We start from the raw sequence: 15075 nt of genomic DNA on the forward strand, positions 1-15075 counted from the left end.
GCCTAACAAGTAGTGAACTCTCAACATGTGCACTAACTTTTGTGGATTAAAGGATTGACCGGATGAATGTCATGGGATTCTCAAGCATGAAAAATTGAGCTAGGTTTTTGTTTAAGACAGGGAAATTACTGTTAATGTTTATGTAATCTTCATTAGAGACACCATTTCCCCAATTCAAGGTATAAACTCTACTCACAAGAATTGCGATTGTTGAGCGTTTATATTTATATTCTGCAAATTGTACCTTTTAAAAACCTTTCTTTTCACTTCTAAAAAATGTAGGTCCCTTTCCTTATTTTCTGTCTTCTTTCTGTAGGAGACAGCCTTCAGAGTTTGTCTAGAGTCAGTTTTGGAAGGCTTCTCTCACTGTCTGTATCTTGTCTCTTTGTAATTGCAACAGAAGATTTCTTTTCCAGCCTAATGACTTTTTCTTTAGAGATGAATTAGGGTTTATTTCAAGAAAAGAGAAGGAGTTCAGCATGAAGCAAACTTGAGTGTGAAAAGTAATCAGATGTGGAGGAAAGCATTGGAGAAACGGGAAACTCTGGTTATAAAGACAAGGAGGAGTACTTTCAGGGGTCTAAGAATATGAAGACAAACAATTCTAGCCATAAGACAAAATAGAATATAAGTGAAGACTATGCAAGAATCCCCAGAAAATGGGAAGACTTGCAGTTATATTTGGTACAGCAGCTCATTAAGGGAATCAGTGATGCCTCACAGAGATCAATGGGTGATTTAGTGACAGCAAAGCCAGACTCTGGAGAAAATGGTCTGTTTCATTCTTTTCTGCAGTAGCATTAGTAAGATCAGCTCATGGGACAGAAGCGAAAGAGAAGGAAAAGAACCCGAGGTGCACAAGGTTATACACCTAGACCTCAGAAGAGGAGCATTGCACAGACATTAGGACTCTATCTTTTCATGCAGTTTGGTTCTCTCTTCTGACTCTCTTTTCCCTTTCTATATTACTTTTTGACTCTGGCTAAGGTATTTTTAGACTACTAAAATGGTACAGTACAAAGCATCCTTTGGCCAGCCCTCTCTGACCTTAAACAAGAAATGGTCATCAGTGGTTGTTTAATAGCAAGTTGGGGTAAAGGTCATGTGTGAGTTTTGTCTGCCAAACACTCAGTTCTCATGGATAACCCAACATCTCTTGATAAGATGCAGCCAGAGCGTTGGCCACATGGAAAGAGGGTCCCATCCAAGGAACGTCCAGCTATCAGCAAGCAGACAGTTCTCTCCAGGCGTGGCATACTTGCCGTCTGGTGACTCCAGGACCCTCATACCCGGTGGCTGATATACCTGCTCCTCTGCTTCCTTAGTTCACAGTCTCATAAAGAAGCATGGGAGAGATTTAGGGCCCCAAGAAATGCTTTCTGTGCCATTCGCCTTTTATTTGCTTCCTCACTGGCATGAGGTACAAAAGATAGAGCCTGTCAGGTTATTATTTTCGTGTATCTCTCTCTCGCACACAGGATGAGAATAAGCCAGAACACTAATAATTTTACTTGGGATACAAAGGTAAGGACCCAACCTCCAGAGTCAGACTAATCTGGGTTCATATTCCAGCAGAAGTTGGGAGTTGTTCTGAGACTGGTGTAGGGGATATCCTGCTGTTCTTTGCTCTTGCTTTGTGGTGTGTTTACTCAGGACCATCCCATGGAGCGGCGGGTGGGGTGGAGCTGGGCTGGGACTTGACTCCTAGCACCTTTGCTTGGTGGAACTGCATTGCTTTGGGCAGCGTCTGTAACATGGGAGTCATAATGAAGCTCAAAGGTTATTGCGAGGATGAGGTGGCATGTCATGTACCGTAGATGGGCCATTGAAGGGGTGCAGAAAGTGTGACTTCTCTCATAGCACTTCTCAAATGCTCACATGTTGGGAAATCCAGCTTAACTCTGTTATGTGGGTAAGTTTTAGCTGATTAAGCAGTTCACCCTTGAAGATCGTCACTTTTAAATGATTTAATTTTAAAATGAATAAAGACTTGCAATAATTATAAAAATAAGAATAATATTGATAAAAATTAAAGCTAAAGGTATTGGGTGCTTACTTTGTGTGGCATAAAAATAAGTACTACCATCATCTCCTTTTATGCTTGAGAAAACTGAAGTTCAGACCTGACCAAGGCAACACGTCTAGTAAGTAATTGATGGAGATTTCAGTCTGTGTTTAACTCTGCTTTTCCACATGTACAATGTTCATCCTGTGTTTCCCTGCAGATTCCAAGGTTGGTGAAAGTTGTGGAGGAAAGTTCGCCTTACTTTAAAGTAATCAGCCCCAAAGATATTAGCCGCAAAGTGGCTCCTGGAGTGCCCTCTGTATTCCGAATCCTCTTTACCCCAGAGGAGAACAAGGTAATACCAGGACTGGCAAGAAATTGGATACTTGTACTGGCAGATTGCAATTCGATTCTGAATATTTACAAAGGTGGTGGTGGTGGTGGTCTTGGTGTTGATATTTGTGTTGGTAGTGTTGGTGTATGGTGCTAGTGCTGGAGGGTGGTGGTGGTGGTGAGTAGTGATGGTAGTGGTGGTAGTGTTGATGGTGTTGGTAATATTGATGGTGGTGATGGTGTGGATGGTGGTGGTGTTATTGATGTCAGTACTGGTGTTGTTACTACTAGTAGTGTTGGTGGGTAGTGGTGGTTGGTGGTGTAGATGGTGGTGGTATTGTCACTAATGGTGGTAGTGGTGTTGTTAGTATTTGTAGTGTTGGTGGGTGGTGGGTGCTGCTGTAGATGGTTGTGATGCTGTCATTGATGGTGACATAGATGGTAGTAGTAGTGGTGTTAGTATTTGTAGTGTTGGTGGGTGGTGGCGGCGGTGGTGTAGATGGTGGTGGTATTGGTAGTATTGGTGGGTGATGGTGATGGTGGTATAGATGGTGACGGTGCTGTCATTGATGGTGGTGTAGGTGGTAGTACTCGTGAGAGGAGTGCTGAGACAAAGGATAAAGAGTTTGGCTCTTAGGAAGTTTAGGGCCTTAGTTGGTGAGGACTTTCCTCCCCAGATTATAACTAGGTTGCGAAAGAAACCCAAGACTCAAACATAATATCATAGTATCTGCCTCAGTAATGGTAAAGCCAGAGCTGAGAGCAGAGGCCTGTCTGGCCTCTCACCCTGTCAGCTCACAGGCAGTCTAGGAAGAGCCTGCAGTCTAAACGGAGGCCATTTTCCCTCAGCACCGCTGCAGTGGTGGGGAGGCGAATGAAGCCCAGTCTCACTCTCCTCAGTGATAGAAATTCCAATTTCTCCTAGGAGGGACGGAGCACATTATGGGGGCCTGAGGGTGGAGGCTTCCTCCCCAGCCCTTCTCCAGGGGGTAGAACTATTGGTCAAGTTTTCTTCTCTGTTGGCCTAAATGGGGACTTGTGAGGAAAAGAGTTTTACCAGCATGATTGGAGGGGTGAGGACAGAGAACAAGTCTGAAATATGCAGAATAAAATGCAGGTTGTATATCATGTTAACAGCAGGTATCCTTATCTGTGTTGCACTCTTATGGTTGGAATCAACAGAGCACAGTGGAGTCAGAACTGGCTTCCTCACTGCCATACCTCTCAGCTGCTGTCAGTGTCATTACCAGTATTCCCTCTACTATTGCTTGTTGTTGCGACTTTTCTGGAGAGCAAGGATAGAGAATTTAATGTGATTTGTTAAGTGCGTACTCCTTGTGGTGAGTGGTTAAAAATTCCATTATAATAATACCTTACTTATAATTTTGCCACTTTGTAGTATTACTATTTATATCTCGGGTTGCTTTTATGAAACTATAATTTTGTTTGAGGTTCTACTGAAATAAATAAAAAGATAAGTCCAGATGTAGGGCTTTTTGTTACATATTGTTGAAGTCCTCAATTTTTCTGGAGGCTCTCTATCTGAATACTATTTGTGGGGAGAACAGTGTCTGGATTTACTCTGCGTATGAGATTCCTACACCATCTTTTTCTGTAGAAAGCTGATTATAAGCCTTTGTGCAGCTTGAAATACAAAGCATACTGGATTTCAGGAGGTGGGTTTCCTTAGTTTTTTCTGTGCTGGAAAAAATATGTCTTCTATTGGATAAGTATCATTGTACCTGCACCTGGTCTGACTGAAAAAGGGATACATGAAACTTTCTGGAGATGGAATGTTCTATATTGGCATGAGGATTACATGGCAGAGTTCATTTGTCAAAACATTTAATATTTGTGCTTTTCCATATATACATACATTTTACCTAAAAAACCCTATATAACAATAGAAGAGGGAGAGAGTGGATAGAGGGATAGAGGGAATCAGAATGATAGAATGTTAAGAGTTGTTCAGTCTGAGTGATGGGTACATTGGGGTTTGTCATGCTAGTCTGTCTTCTTTGTGCATGTTTTAAATTTTCCATAATCAAAAGCCAAAAGAAGAGAGAGACTTATGACTGTTTATCTATCCAGCAAAGAAATAGTTGAAATGTATTTAAAGTTTGTTGCTACGTAGTTTATCAATATGAAATGCTAACATTTCTGGTTAGGATCATTACTTCACTGTGTTTTGTGGCTGTTTATCTCACTCTCAGCTCTTTCACTCCTTCTTACCATTCCATTTATCCAGCATTGCATGTCTATTGGGAAACCCCTAATTAAAAAAATTAACTAAGTTAAATGTTGTTATACTGTTACTTCTAAATAGTTGAAAGTTATCAAAAGCTGCGTGTATGTTTGAGCACACATAGTGAAGATAATGGTTACCTGTGAGAAATTCAGCTCTGCAGTTTTAGAGACATTAAGATCTTGTGTTGGACTTGGTTCTAAACTGTATAATTTATTTCCAAAGACAGAGTTGTTTTCTCATTTTGCTGGCTAGCTAACACTGATGATGGCGTAGTCAGTATCCACATTTGCTTTCACTGTTGGAAAGTCAACAGGCCCATGCACAGAATGACCTGCTAGGGTTAGGCATGCTGTCTTTCAGCCTGCTCCAGAATGCAGCCAATAAGTGGCTAGAGCCAGATTTATTTTAGGAAAAGTGAAAGTCATTCATTTCACTAAGCGTCACTGTTTCTTCACTTGTCAAAATTGATAGCCAAAGTACATGCTTTTTTGCTTCTTGTCCCCTGCTGATCTGAGCACACTCCATTCTCATTTACTGTCCTCACATCTGGAGGGTGAGATATGTAAATTGCAGCATGCCACAGTTAATAAGCCAGTCTCCTTTCAATTGGATTTTCAATACCCATGTATATTATATTAGCACATCGAAGATGGTAATGCAATTTACATTTTTCCCCCTGTCATCTATTAATCTGGCTGCCTGGGAGATGGAACTTGTTAAGAATGCCAAATGCCCAGATAACAGGTGCAGCAAATTCACTTTGGCTTTCCTTATCTCTCCTCACACAGACTTAAAAAAAAATGATTGGATATGTTATTAATCTAATAATCCTAGTGTACATATCATACACTGTAGAAATATAATAGTTCATGTCATCATAAAATAACACTATAAGATTCTAGAGCCTGACATTTTTCTTGACCTCTTAAATTTGTATCTTTACCATTAAAATGAGAATGAAAAATATTAGGCTTTTGTGGGCAAGCAAAACATAGTCCTTCCTTGGACTTAAACCATCGGTTTGCAGTGTATTGTCATATGGAAATGGCAGCAAGCTTTGAAGAAAGTGATGCAACTGGGTGGCTCAGTTATGGTTTAAGAAAATGTCTAATTTGTTGTCAGAATGATTTTTCCAACTTGTCACTATGAAATTTAAAAACCGTAGCCCAAGAAGAATAGAAATTGCAAACATGTTTTATGTTCTCTATGTATACAATAATAATAAAACTTATACTGCCAGCAATTTGAATTTAAATGTAGGTGTCATAAAATTGCCCACAATCAATGACTTTTGTTGGCAAAAATAATGATCAGGATTTTATTTTCCTCCTGCCTGAAATTCGCGCTCCCCAGTTCTATCTGGATTACCCCTGTAGCCCCAGTACCTGGCACAGGGCTTGACACATAGAAAGGGTGCAGTTAAGTATTTATGGAGTGAGATAAGTAAGTAAAAGTTAATCTAATAAAATATAAAGAAGTTTCTTTGACTTGAGATTGGCCTACAGATGATAAGAGAATGTAAAAAAGGCTCAAATATCTTTTTGTGTCATGAATATATTAGATGTTAACTTTCTTCCTTGTCATTTCAATTAAGATGACTAGGAAGTCTTCTCTAAGAAGTTTGTCTTTCTTTTGTTTCATATTTTCAGATAGTCATATCAATACTTTTTAGCTTTAAAGGACTTCATAAATATAATTTGATAATAAGGCTAACAAGGATTTTAGGAATTTTTTTTTTTAATTTTTGTAAACTTTTTTTTTCTGTGATCAGTCGGCAAGGAAATTTCTTTATGAAAAACTCTTGATAGTATAGTAGCTAGAGAAGATATTAAAAATGAATCATATTCTTTCATTTACTCTGTGCCAACACCAATTTTCTGAGCCAGATCCAATGGAGAATAGAACAAGCTTTGGCCTTCATGGAGCTTACATTTCACGATGAATCAACAAACAAACAAATATGTATAATTTAATGCCACAAATTGACATAATAGAGGGTAGGGAATGATAAGGGCTCTGTTTTCTTTCAAAAGTAAGGCCAAGGAATACTTCTCTGATACATAGATTAAGGGAAGACTCCTCTGGTGACATCTGGGCAGAGAACTAATAAAAGCAATGCAAATATCCGAGGGAAGGGCTGTCTAGGAGTAGGAACAGCAAGTGCAAAGGCCCTGTGGCAGAAACATGCTTGGCAGCAGGCTCGAGAAAGTACAAGAAGGCAGCGGGGTTGGAGCAGAGAAAGCTGTTGGAAACATGGTAGAAAATGAGATTGCAGAAGGTGAGCTCATGAAGGATCTTAGAAGCCATGCAAAGCGGGATAGGAAGCAACCACAAAGTATTTAAAATATTTTTATTATGGAAGGCTTTATTTTCCTCATATACAAAAGTAGAAAGTACAGCATAGTGAACTGTCATCACCCAGCTTTTCAAATCTCAGCACATGACCAGTCTGGCTTCATCTGTCCTGCCGCTTCCCCCAGACGATTTTGAAGCAAGTCCCATACAGCATGTAATTTCATCTGTAAATATTTCATTATTTTTCTCTAAAAGATAAGGGCCTTTTTAAAAATTAGCAAAACCACAGTACCATGATCATGCCTAAAAAAACCACAGTCACTCCTTAATATCATCACATATCCAGTTGATAGTTTGGATCTTGCTTTTAAAAAACCAGCTTTAAAAATGTTGGTTAAAAAAAACAACAACATTGTATACTAAGCGCAACAATGGTTCACAATTAAGAAAAAGTTTTTTTTTAAATTGGTTTTCTTTTTTTTTTTTTTGAGATGAAGTTTCCTCTTGTTACCCAGGTTGGAGTGCAATGGCTCGATCTCGGCTTACCACAATCTCCGCCTCCTGGGTTCAGGCAATTCTCCTGCCTCAGCCTCCTGAGTAGCTGGGATTACAGGCACGCGCCACCATGCCCAGCTAATGTTTTGTATTTTTAGTAGAGATGGGGTTTCACCATGTTTACCAGGATGGTCTCAATCTCTTGACCTCGTGATCCACCCGCCTCGGCCTCCCAAAGTGCTGGGATTACAGGCGTGAGCCACCGCGCCCGGCTTAATTGGTTTTCTTAAATCAGGATCCCAACAAGTTTTGCTCGTTATTCTCATCACTTCGTTTAGAATGGCCCCTTTCCCCCTTTGACTGTAACTGATACATCTGTATCCTTGATTAGATTCATTTAATTTTTTCTTTTTTCTTTTTGGTCATGAATCCAATAAAGATCATTCCCTGCATCACCGAGGGTTAAGTTTCAAATTCCATAATCTATTTTGCACTTACTGGTTGGAATTATTCTAAAAGCAACAACAAAAACAACAAAACCAAAACTTTCCCTCACCAGCTTTTCATCTACCCTGAGTTACAGTCCGTTCCAGAAAGACAGGAGAAATGCTTGATCCTCTCCTTTTCTCCAGCCTAATGGGTTGTGATTAGGAATGACACAATCCGACTTACATTTTAGGACCACTCTGGCTGCTGAGTAGAGAACAGACTGAAGCGTGGGGCACGTGAGGCGTCACAGCTAGTAGTGGCCTCCCCTTGACATTCAGTTTCTCTTTCCTCGCTGGTAAGAGAACCACAATTTAAAAAATTAATTTTTAATTGACAAATAAAAATTATATATATTTGTGGTGTTCAACATGCCGTTTCAATATACATACACACTGTGGAATGGCCAAATCAAGCTAATTAATATATACATTATCTCACATGCTTGTCATTTTTTTGTAGTGAGAACATTTAAAATCTACTTTCTTAGCATTTTCAACCTTACAGTACATCGTTACTATGTTGTATAGTAGATCTCCTAAACATCTTCTCCCTGTCTAACTGAAATTTTGTAGCATCTGATCAGCATCCCCAAATTCCCCAGCCCCAACTCCTGGGAATCACCGTTCTACTTTGCTTCTGTGTGTTTGACTGTATTAGATTCCACATATAATTGAAATCATGCAGCATTTGTATCTCTATGCCTGGCTTATTTTACTCAGCATAATTGCCTCCAGGTTCATCCATGTTGTCACAAATGATGGAATTTCCTTCTAAGATTATACAGTATTCCATTGCGTGTATATACCACAATTTTTTTGTTTTTTTGACAGTCTCACTCTGTTCCCCAGGCTGGAGTGCAGTGGCGCAATCTCAGCTCACTGGAACCTCCACTTCCCAGGCTTAAGCAATCCTACCTCAGCCTCCCTAGTAACTGGGATTACAGGTGCCCACCACCACACCCAGCTAATTTTTCAATTTTTTTTATTTTTAGTAGAGATGGGTTTCTCCATGTTGGCCAGGCTGGTCTCAAACTCCTGAGCTCAAGTGATCCGCCCATCTTAGCCTCCCAAAGTTCTGGGATTATAGGCGTGAGCCAGTGTGCCCCGCCCACATTTTCTTTATCTGTTCATCCATTGATGGACACTTGGGTTGATTCCACATGTTGGCTGTCATGAATTATGCTGCAATGAACGTGGGGGTTCAGGTAGCTCTTCCACATACTGATTTCATTTCCTTTGGATATATACCCAGAAGTGAAATTACTAGATCATATGGTGTTCTATTTTTAATTTTTTGAGCAACTGCCATACTCTCTTCCATACTGGCTGTACTAATTTACATTCCCATCATCAGTGTACTGGGAGAACCACAAATTTTGATTGGACTCTGCTGCCTGAAATAAGAGATTACATTTCTCAGTCTCCTTCACAGCTGTGTGTACCTGTCAGCCAATGAGATGTGAGTAGGGCTCCAAGGCACCTGCTTGAAAAGAACTGACACAGCAGGAGGTACCCTGTCCCTTCTGCCTTCTTCCTCCTGCCCTGCAGCTTGGCTGTGAAAGAGTTGGGTCCCAGGAATCACTCTGCCCCAGAGGGTGACATCATGATGGGAGCTGCGTGCTAGAATGGTAGAGGAGGAATTTAGGTATTTGGGTCTCTGATGACACTGTTGAGCCACCCTACTGGCCTGGGCTGCCTACCTCTGGACTTCTTTTCATGCCAGTTAGAATGGTGATCATTAAAAAATCTAGAGACAACAGATGCTGGAGAGGATGTGGAGAAATAGGAACACTTTTATGCTGTTGGTGAGAGTATAAATTAGTTCAACCATTGTGGAAGACAGTGTGGCGATTCCTCAAGGACCTAGAAATAGAAATTCCATTTGACCCAGCAATCCCATTACTGGGTATATATCCAAAGGATTATAAATCGCTCTACTATAAGGGACATATGCACACGAATGTTCATTGCAGCACTGTTTACAATAGCAAAGACCTGGAACCAACCCAAATGCCCATCGATGATAGACTGGACAGTGAAAATGTGGCACATATACACCATGGAATACTATGCAGCCATCAAAAACGATGAGTTCGTGTCCTTTGTAGGGGCATGGATGAACCTGGAAACCATCATTCTCAGCAAACTGACACAAGAACAGAAAATCAAACACCACATGTTCTCACTCATAGGTGGGTGTTGAACAATAAGAACACATGGACACAGGGAGGGGAGCATCACACACTGGGGTCTGTTGGGGGAAATAGGGGAGGGACAGCAGGGGGTGGGGAGTTGGGGAGAGATAGCATGGGGAGAAATGCCAGATATAGGTGATGGGGACGAAGGCAGCAAATCACACTGCCATGTGTGTACCTATGCAACAACCTTGCATGTTCTTCACATGTACCCCAAAACCTAAAATGCAATAAAAAAGGAGAGATAAACTTCTACCTAGTATAAACTCCTCTTATTTTTGCTGTTTTTCCTGTTATAACATAGCTGACTGATCCCTGATGCATACAGGGGCCATACCTTAGTAGTTCAGGTAAAAGATAAGAAAAGTTTGGATGAGGGTGGTGACAGCGATGGTGATGAAAAGTAGGAGGAGTAAAGATGTATACTTTCTTTTTTTTTTTTTTTTTTTTTAGACACGATTTCACTCTTGTTGCCCAGACTGTAGTGCAATGGTGCAATCTCAGCTCCCTGCATGATCCCGCCTCCTGGGCTCAAGTGGTTCTCCTGCCTCAGCCTCCTGAGTAGCTGGGATTACAGGTGCCTGCCACCACTCCCAGCCAATTTTTTGTATTTTTAGTAGAGACGGGGACTCTCCATGTTGGCTAGGCTGGTCTCGAACTTCTGACCCCAGGCAATCCACCTTCCTCAGCTTCCTAAGGTGCTGGGATTACAGGTGTGAGCCACCGCACCCGGCAAGATGTATACTTTTATTGTACAGCTGCCAGGATTTACTGATGGATTGATGAAGGGTACAAGAAAGAAATGCACCTAGTTTGAACTGTAGGATTTTGGCTAACAAATGGTCAAATGGTGGTGTCATTTACGGAGATAGGGAACAGAGGAGAAAAAGCAGGTTTGTGAGGCTGGGTGTTCAGTTCATAACTGAAGTGATGGCTTAAGCCTGCGGGCTGCCAGAGCCTCCCAGCTCATAATATCTGCATTAATTGTAAGCCAGCAGAACAATATATAATGATGTATAGTCTAGTATAGTCTTATCAAATGCATTGCTTCAGAGATTGAAATACATTTAAAGGGACTTGTTTAAACCACTTTATACTCTTTTATGGATGTGTGAATTGATTATGAAAAAATTTATAATTCTAATCAAACTTCAAACCTGGCTCATTTGGGAACTTGAAAAGGTTTGAAAACATCTCTCTCAATATTTCAATTAGCCTCCTAAACTATTTTCAGCTGCCTTTAATTCCTTCTAGAACAAGGCAGCCGATATGTGAATATAGAATAAAATGAGACAAACACCTCAGGGTCTCCTCTTCTCCTGGATTGAGTGGCATCTTTTGTTCTAGCTCTCAACGCTCAGTTAATGCTCAGTCTCTACATGTGCCTGGGGCTTTTCAGTTTATAATTCCCAACAAAACACGTGCCGGCTGGATTTGATCTAAGAAAAAGCAAAAATAGTACTTATCTCTTTAGGATTCTGTAGTAATCAGACAAGGCTGTTGTATTGTTGAATTCTGTGGGGTTTTCTAAGATCCACTGTGCTTAGTGCAATTTGTACTTCCTCATGTCTGGATATAATAAGTTCTGAGTCTGGTATTACCATCTGGAAACTAGAATCAATTGCAGAGCTTAGAGTCTAACAATTCAATTTTTTTATTTTTATTTTTATTTTATTTATTTATTTGAGACAGAGTCTCACTCTGTTGCCCAGGCTGGATTGCAATGGTGCGATCTCGGCTCACTGCAGTGTCTGTTTCCTGGGCTCAAACAATTCTCTGCCTTGGCTTCCTGAGTAGCTGAGACTACAAGTGTGGGCTACCATGCCCAGCTAATTTTTGTAGAGATTGGGTTTTGCCATGTTGGCCAGGCTGGTCCTGAACTCCTGGCCTCATGTGATCCACCTGCCCCGGCCTCCCAAGGTGCTAGGATTACAGATGTGAGCCACCATGCCCAGCCATTTAAAAAATATATTTTAAATAAAAAGAAATTTTGGGGGGACACAGGTATATATATTTATGGGGTACATGAGATATTTTGATATAAGCATTCCATATGAAATAAGCACCTCATGGAGAATGGGGTGTCCATCCCCTCAAGCATTTATCCTTTGAGTTACTCACAATCCAGTTATATTCTTTAAGTGATTTATAAATATACTAATAACTCAATTTTAATCAATTTCATGAATACTATTTATTCCTTTTTATGACTCACTCCTGACTTAGGACTTTTATGTTTACAGTTCCCCTTGCCAGGAGTGCTCTGTTTCTAGATCTCACCCAGCTAGCTCCTTTTGCTGTTCAGGTCCCCATCCAAAGGTCACCTCCTTAGTTGTTATAACCTAAATCAAAATCAGCCCCATCCAATATTATCACTTTACCATGCTTTATTTTCTTCAAAGCTCTCATCACTTTCTGAAATTATCTTGTTCTATTATTATTATTCTTGTCGGTATGTAGATGGCTAGATGGCTCCCTACCAACGAGAGTAAGCATATGTTGAATTTTTTCTATATGCCTTACACAGATTGTACTTAATACAAAAGCTTGATAAGGACAGCTAACATTTATTGCATACTTACTGCTTGCTAAATGCTAGGTTAAGTACTTACCCACACAAGTCCCTATCTGTGTCAACTCATGCCTGGGCTACAACAGTGGCTTCCTAGCTGGCCTCCCTTTTCCCACTGCAGTCCATGGCCCACATCGCAGCCAGTGCTTCAGTGCTTTTTCTAAAATATTACTCAGGTTCCTCCATGATCAGCTTTCAGCCTCGGGAATGCCTTCGGCCCTCTCAGTTCCTCTTAATGGTTTATAAAATCTGCAGGATCTGGCCCCCACCACCTCTTGGCCATGTGTCTAACCACTCTCTTTCCCTTGCTCCTCTCTGATCACAGGTTCCAAATCACACTTCCCCCAGGCAGCCATCCATCCACATGGCTTCCTTTGTCACTCATGTCTCTGCTGAAGTGTCACCTCCTCATAGAGGCCTTTCCTGAGCCCCCACCCCATGTAAAAGAGCTCTCCAGTCTCTCTGTCTTCATATCATGATTTATTTTCCCCTCACTCATCACTACCCAATGTTCCATGACTGACTTGTCTTCCTTCAGCAAATATTTGTTGAGTAGTTGCTAAGGACTGGGCTCTGTTCTAGGTACTGGGTATACAGAAGGCAAGAAGACGGGCAAATCCCCCTTGACATGGAAATAAGGGGAAACATGCTATACTCACTAAGGAGGTAGAACATGTGATATACTAGATGCTTCTGGGCAAGACTAAAGCCGGACAGAAGGCAAGGGAGTGATGGTGCAGGAGAGGGAGAGTTCTACTGAAAATCGGGCGGTCAGGGAAGGCCTCAGGGAGGCAGTGGATCACTGTGCTAAATACTGAAAAGGTGAGGGAGTTAGCACCGTGAGTAAGTAGAGGGAAGGAGAAGACACCATGTGTGAAGGCTCAGAAGGGGAAGCCTGTGGCTGCAGGAAGAGCCCGGGGAAAGGAGGAGATGTGGCCAGAGAAATGACAGGGACACCAGGCCACAGGACCCTCACAAGCATGCCAGTCTCACTCAGCCTAGGTGCTTTTCAACAGAGCAGCAGCCTGAGCAAACTTACGTTTTTACTGGATCCCTTTGGCCCTTGGGTGGACAGTAGACTTTAGGAGAGCAAGGATTGAAATAGAAAGTCCTGTTAGCCTGGGAAAGATTGGAGTGGCTAGGACCAGGGTGGCAGGGGTAGAGGTGGTGAGCAGTGAGTGCAGTTCGGATATATTTTGAAGGTAGTTCCTATGGGTTGTATCAAGAAATTGAGAAACAGAGCACGAAATGATGCCTCATTTCAGGGTTCTAAAGCCAGACCGCTGGAGAGATGCAGATGCTTCTTGAGGTCTCAGCCTGAAACTGGCATAGCATAACTTCTGCCACCTTGTACTGCTCCAAGCAAATGGAGTAGAGGCTCCTTTCTTGTTGGAGGAGCTGTGAAGTCACATTGCAGACAGTATGGGCAGAAAGAGGCTATTAATTATAATCATCATTCTAACACACAGGCTTGAAGGAGAACTGGGGTTTGGAAGGAGGACCTGAGGGATCAGTTGTAAATCTCCTTGGATCTACGGGAGAAACAGGCTTGTCCTGCCACTGTCCCTTATCCTACCTCCCTATTTTCTGGGAAACACGAAGCATAGCTTCTCTGCCAGCTGTGGGTTTTAACACTAGATCTGTTCTCTCTCAGAAAAGACAATCTCATTGAAAGTACTTCTGTAATTGTCTTAAGTTTTCATAGAAATAACACTAGAAGTTGTTTTGCAAAATGCCTCGCATATGACCCTTTTTCTTGCACAGTTATCTTGATCATGTTGCTTTTTCCACAAATAATGATCATACCCTTCCCTTGTAGGATTATGCCCATATGTTGACCTGTGTTACTGAAAGAGAAAATTTTATTGTGCCCATCAAAGCTAGAGGTGCGCGAGCCATTCTCGATTTTCCTGACAAGCTGAATTTTTCCACCTGCCCTGTCAAATACAGCACCCAGAAGATTCTGCTGGTACGAAACATTGGCAACAAAAATGCTGTATTTCACATCAAAACTTGTAGGTATGCATGCCTTTGACTCTTATGTTTGATTGATTATAGCTAAACCTAGTCAGCTCAAGTGATTTACCACAATAACATCGAGGGTGGAACTGCTTGTTACAGTCTTCAGTTGCAAAGCTGGGAGACCTCACTGATGAAGGATACACTTCCTCTTCATCCTCAGAGGAAACTAAAATTCAAGGTTTAATATCTCATATCCATATTACACTAAATCTTCTTACCTGTTTGGTTTTTCAAAATACTGGATAAAAGTGCTTCTTTCAATACAGAGAATGGCCCATGGGAATATAGAAATAAATTTGTTTGGATCGAGAATTTTATAACTGGCTTGATCAGTTTCCTGTTACCATTGTAACAAATTGCCACAAACTCAGAGGCTTAAAACAACACAAATTTATTATCTTACATTTCAGTGGGTCAGAAGT

At 41.2% G+C, this 15075-nt stretch overlaps 1 protein-coding gene across 3 annotated transcripts in view; it reads left to right on the forward strand.

Moving 5' to 3' along the window:
* HYDIN (HYDIN axonemal central pair apparatus protein) overlaps nucleotides 1-15075 on the forward strand; it is a 432426-nt gene that overhangs the window by 59589 nt on the left and 357762 nt on the right. The window contains exons 5-6 of one of the 3 annotated variants that reach the window (XM_032284417.1): nucleotides 2226-2360; nucleotides 14451-14650. In XM_032284417.1, the coding sequence (XP_032140308.1) occupies nucleotides 2226-2360; nucleotides 14451-14650 (335 nt within the window). Of the gene's footprint in view, nucleotides 1-2225; nucleotides 2361-2623; nucleotides 3679-14450; nucleotides 14651-15075 lie in introns of those variants that run through there. The other 2 variants (XM_032284418.1, XM_032284419.1) reach the window with 2 other exon arrangements.

Source organism: Sapajus apella, unplaced genomic scaffold, assembly GCF_009761245.1.
Source record: "Sapajus apella isolate SASKATOON/1434 unplaced genomic scaffold, GSC_monkey_1.0 scaffold15, whole genome shotgun sequence".
NCBI classification, from domain to species: Eukaryota; Metazoa; Chordata; class Mammalia; order Primates; family Cebidae; genus Sapajus; species Sapajus apella.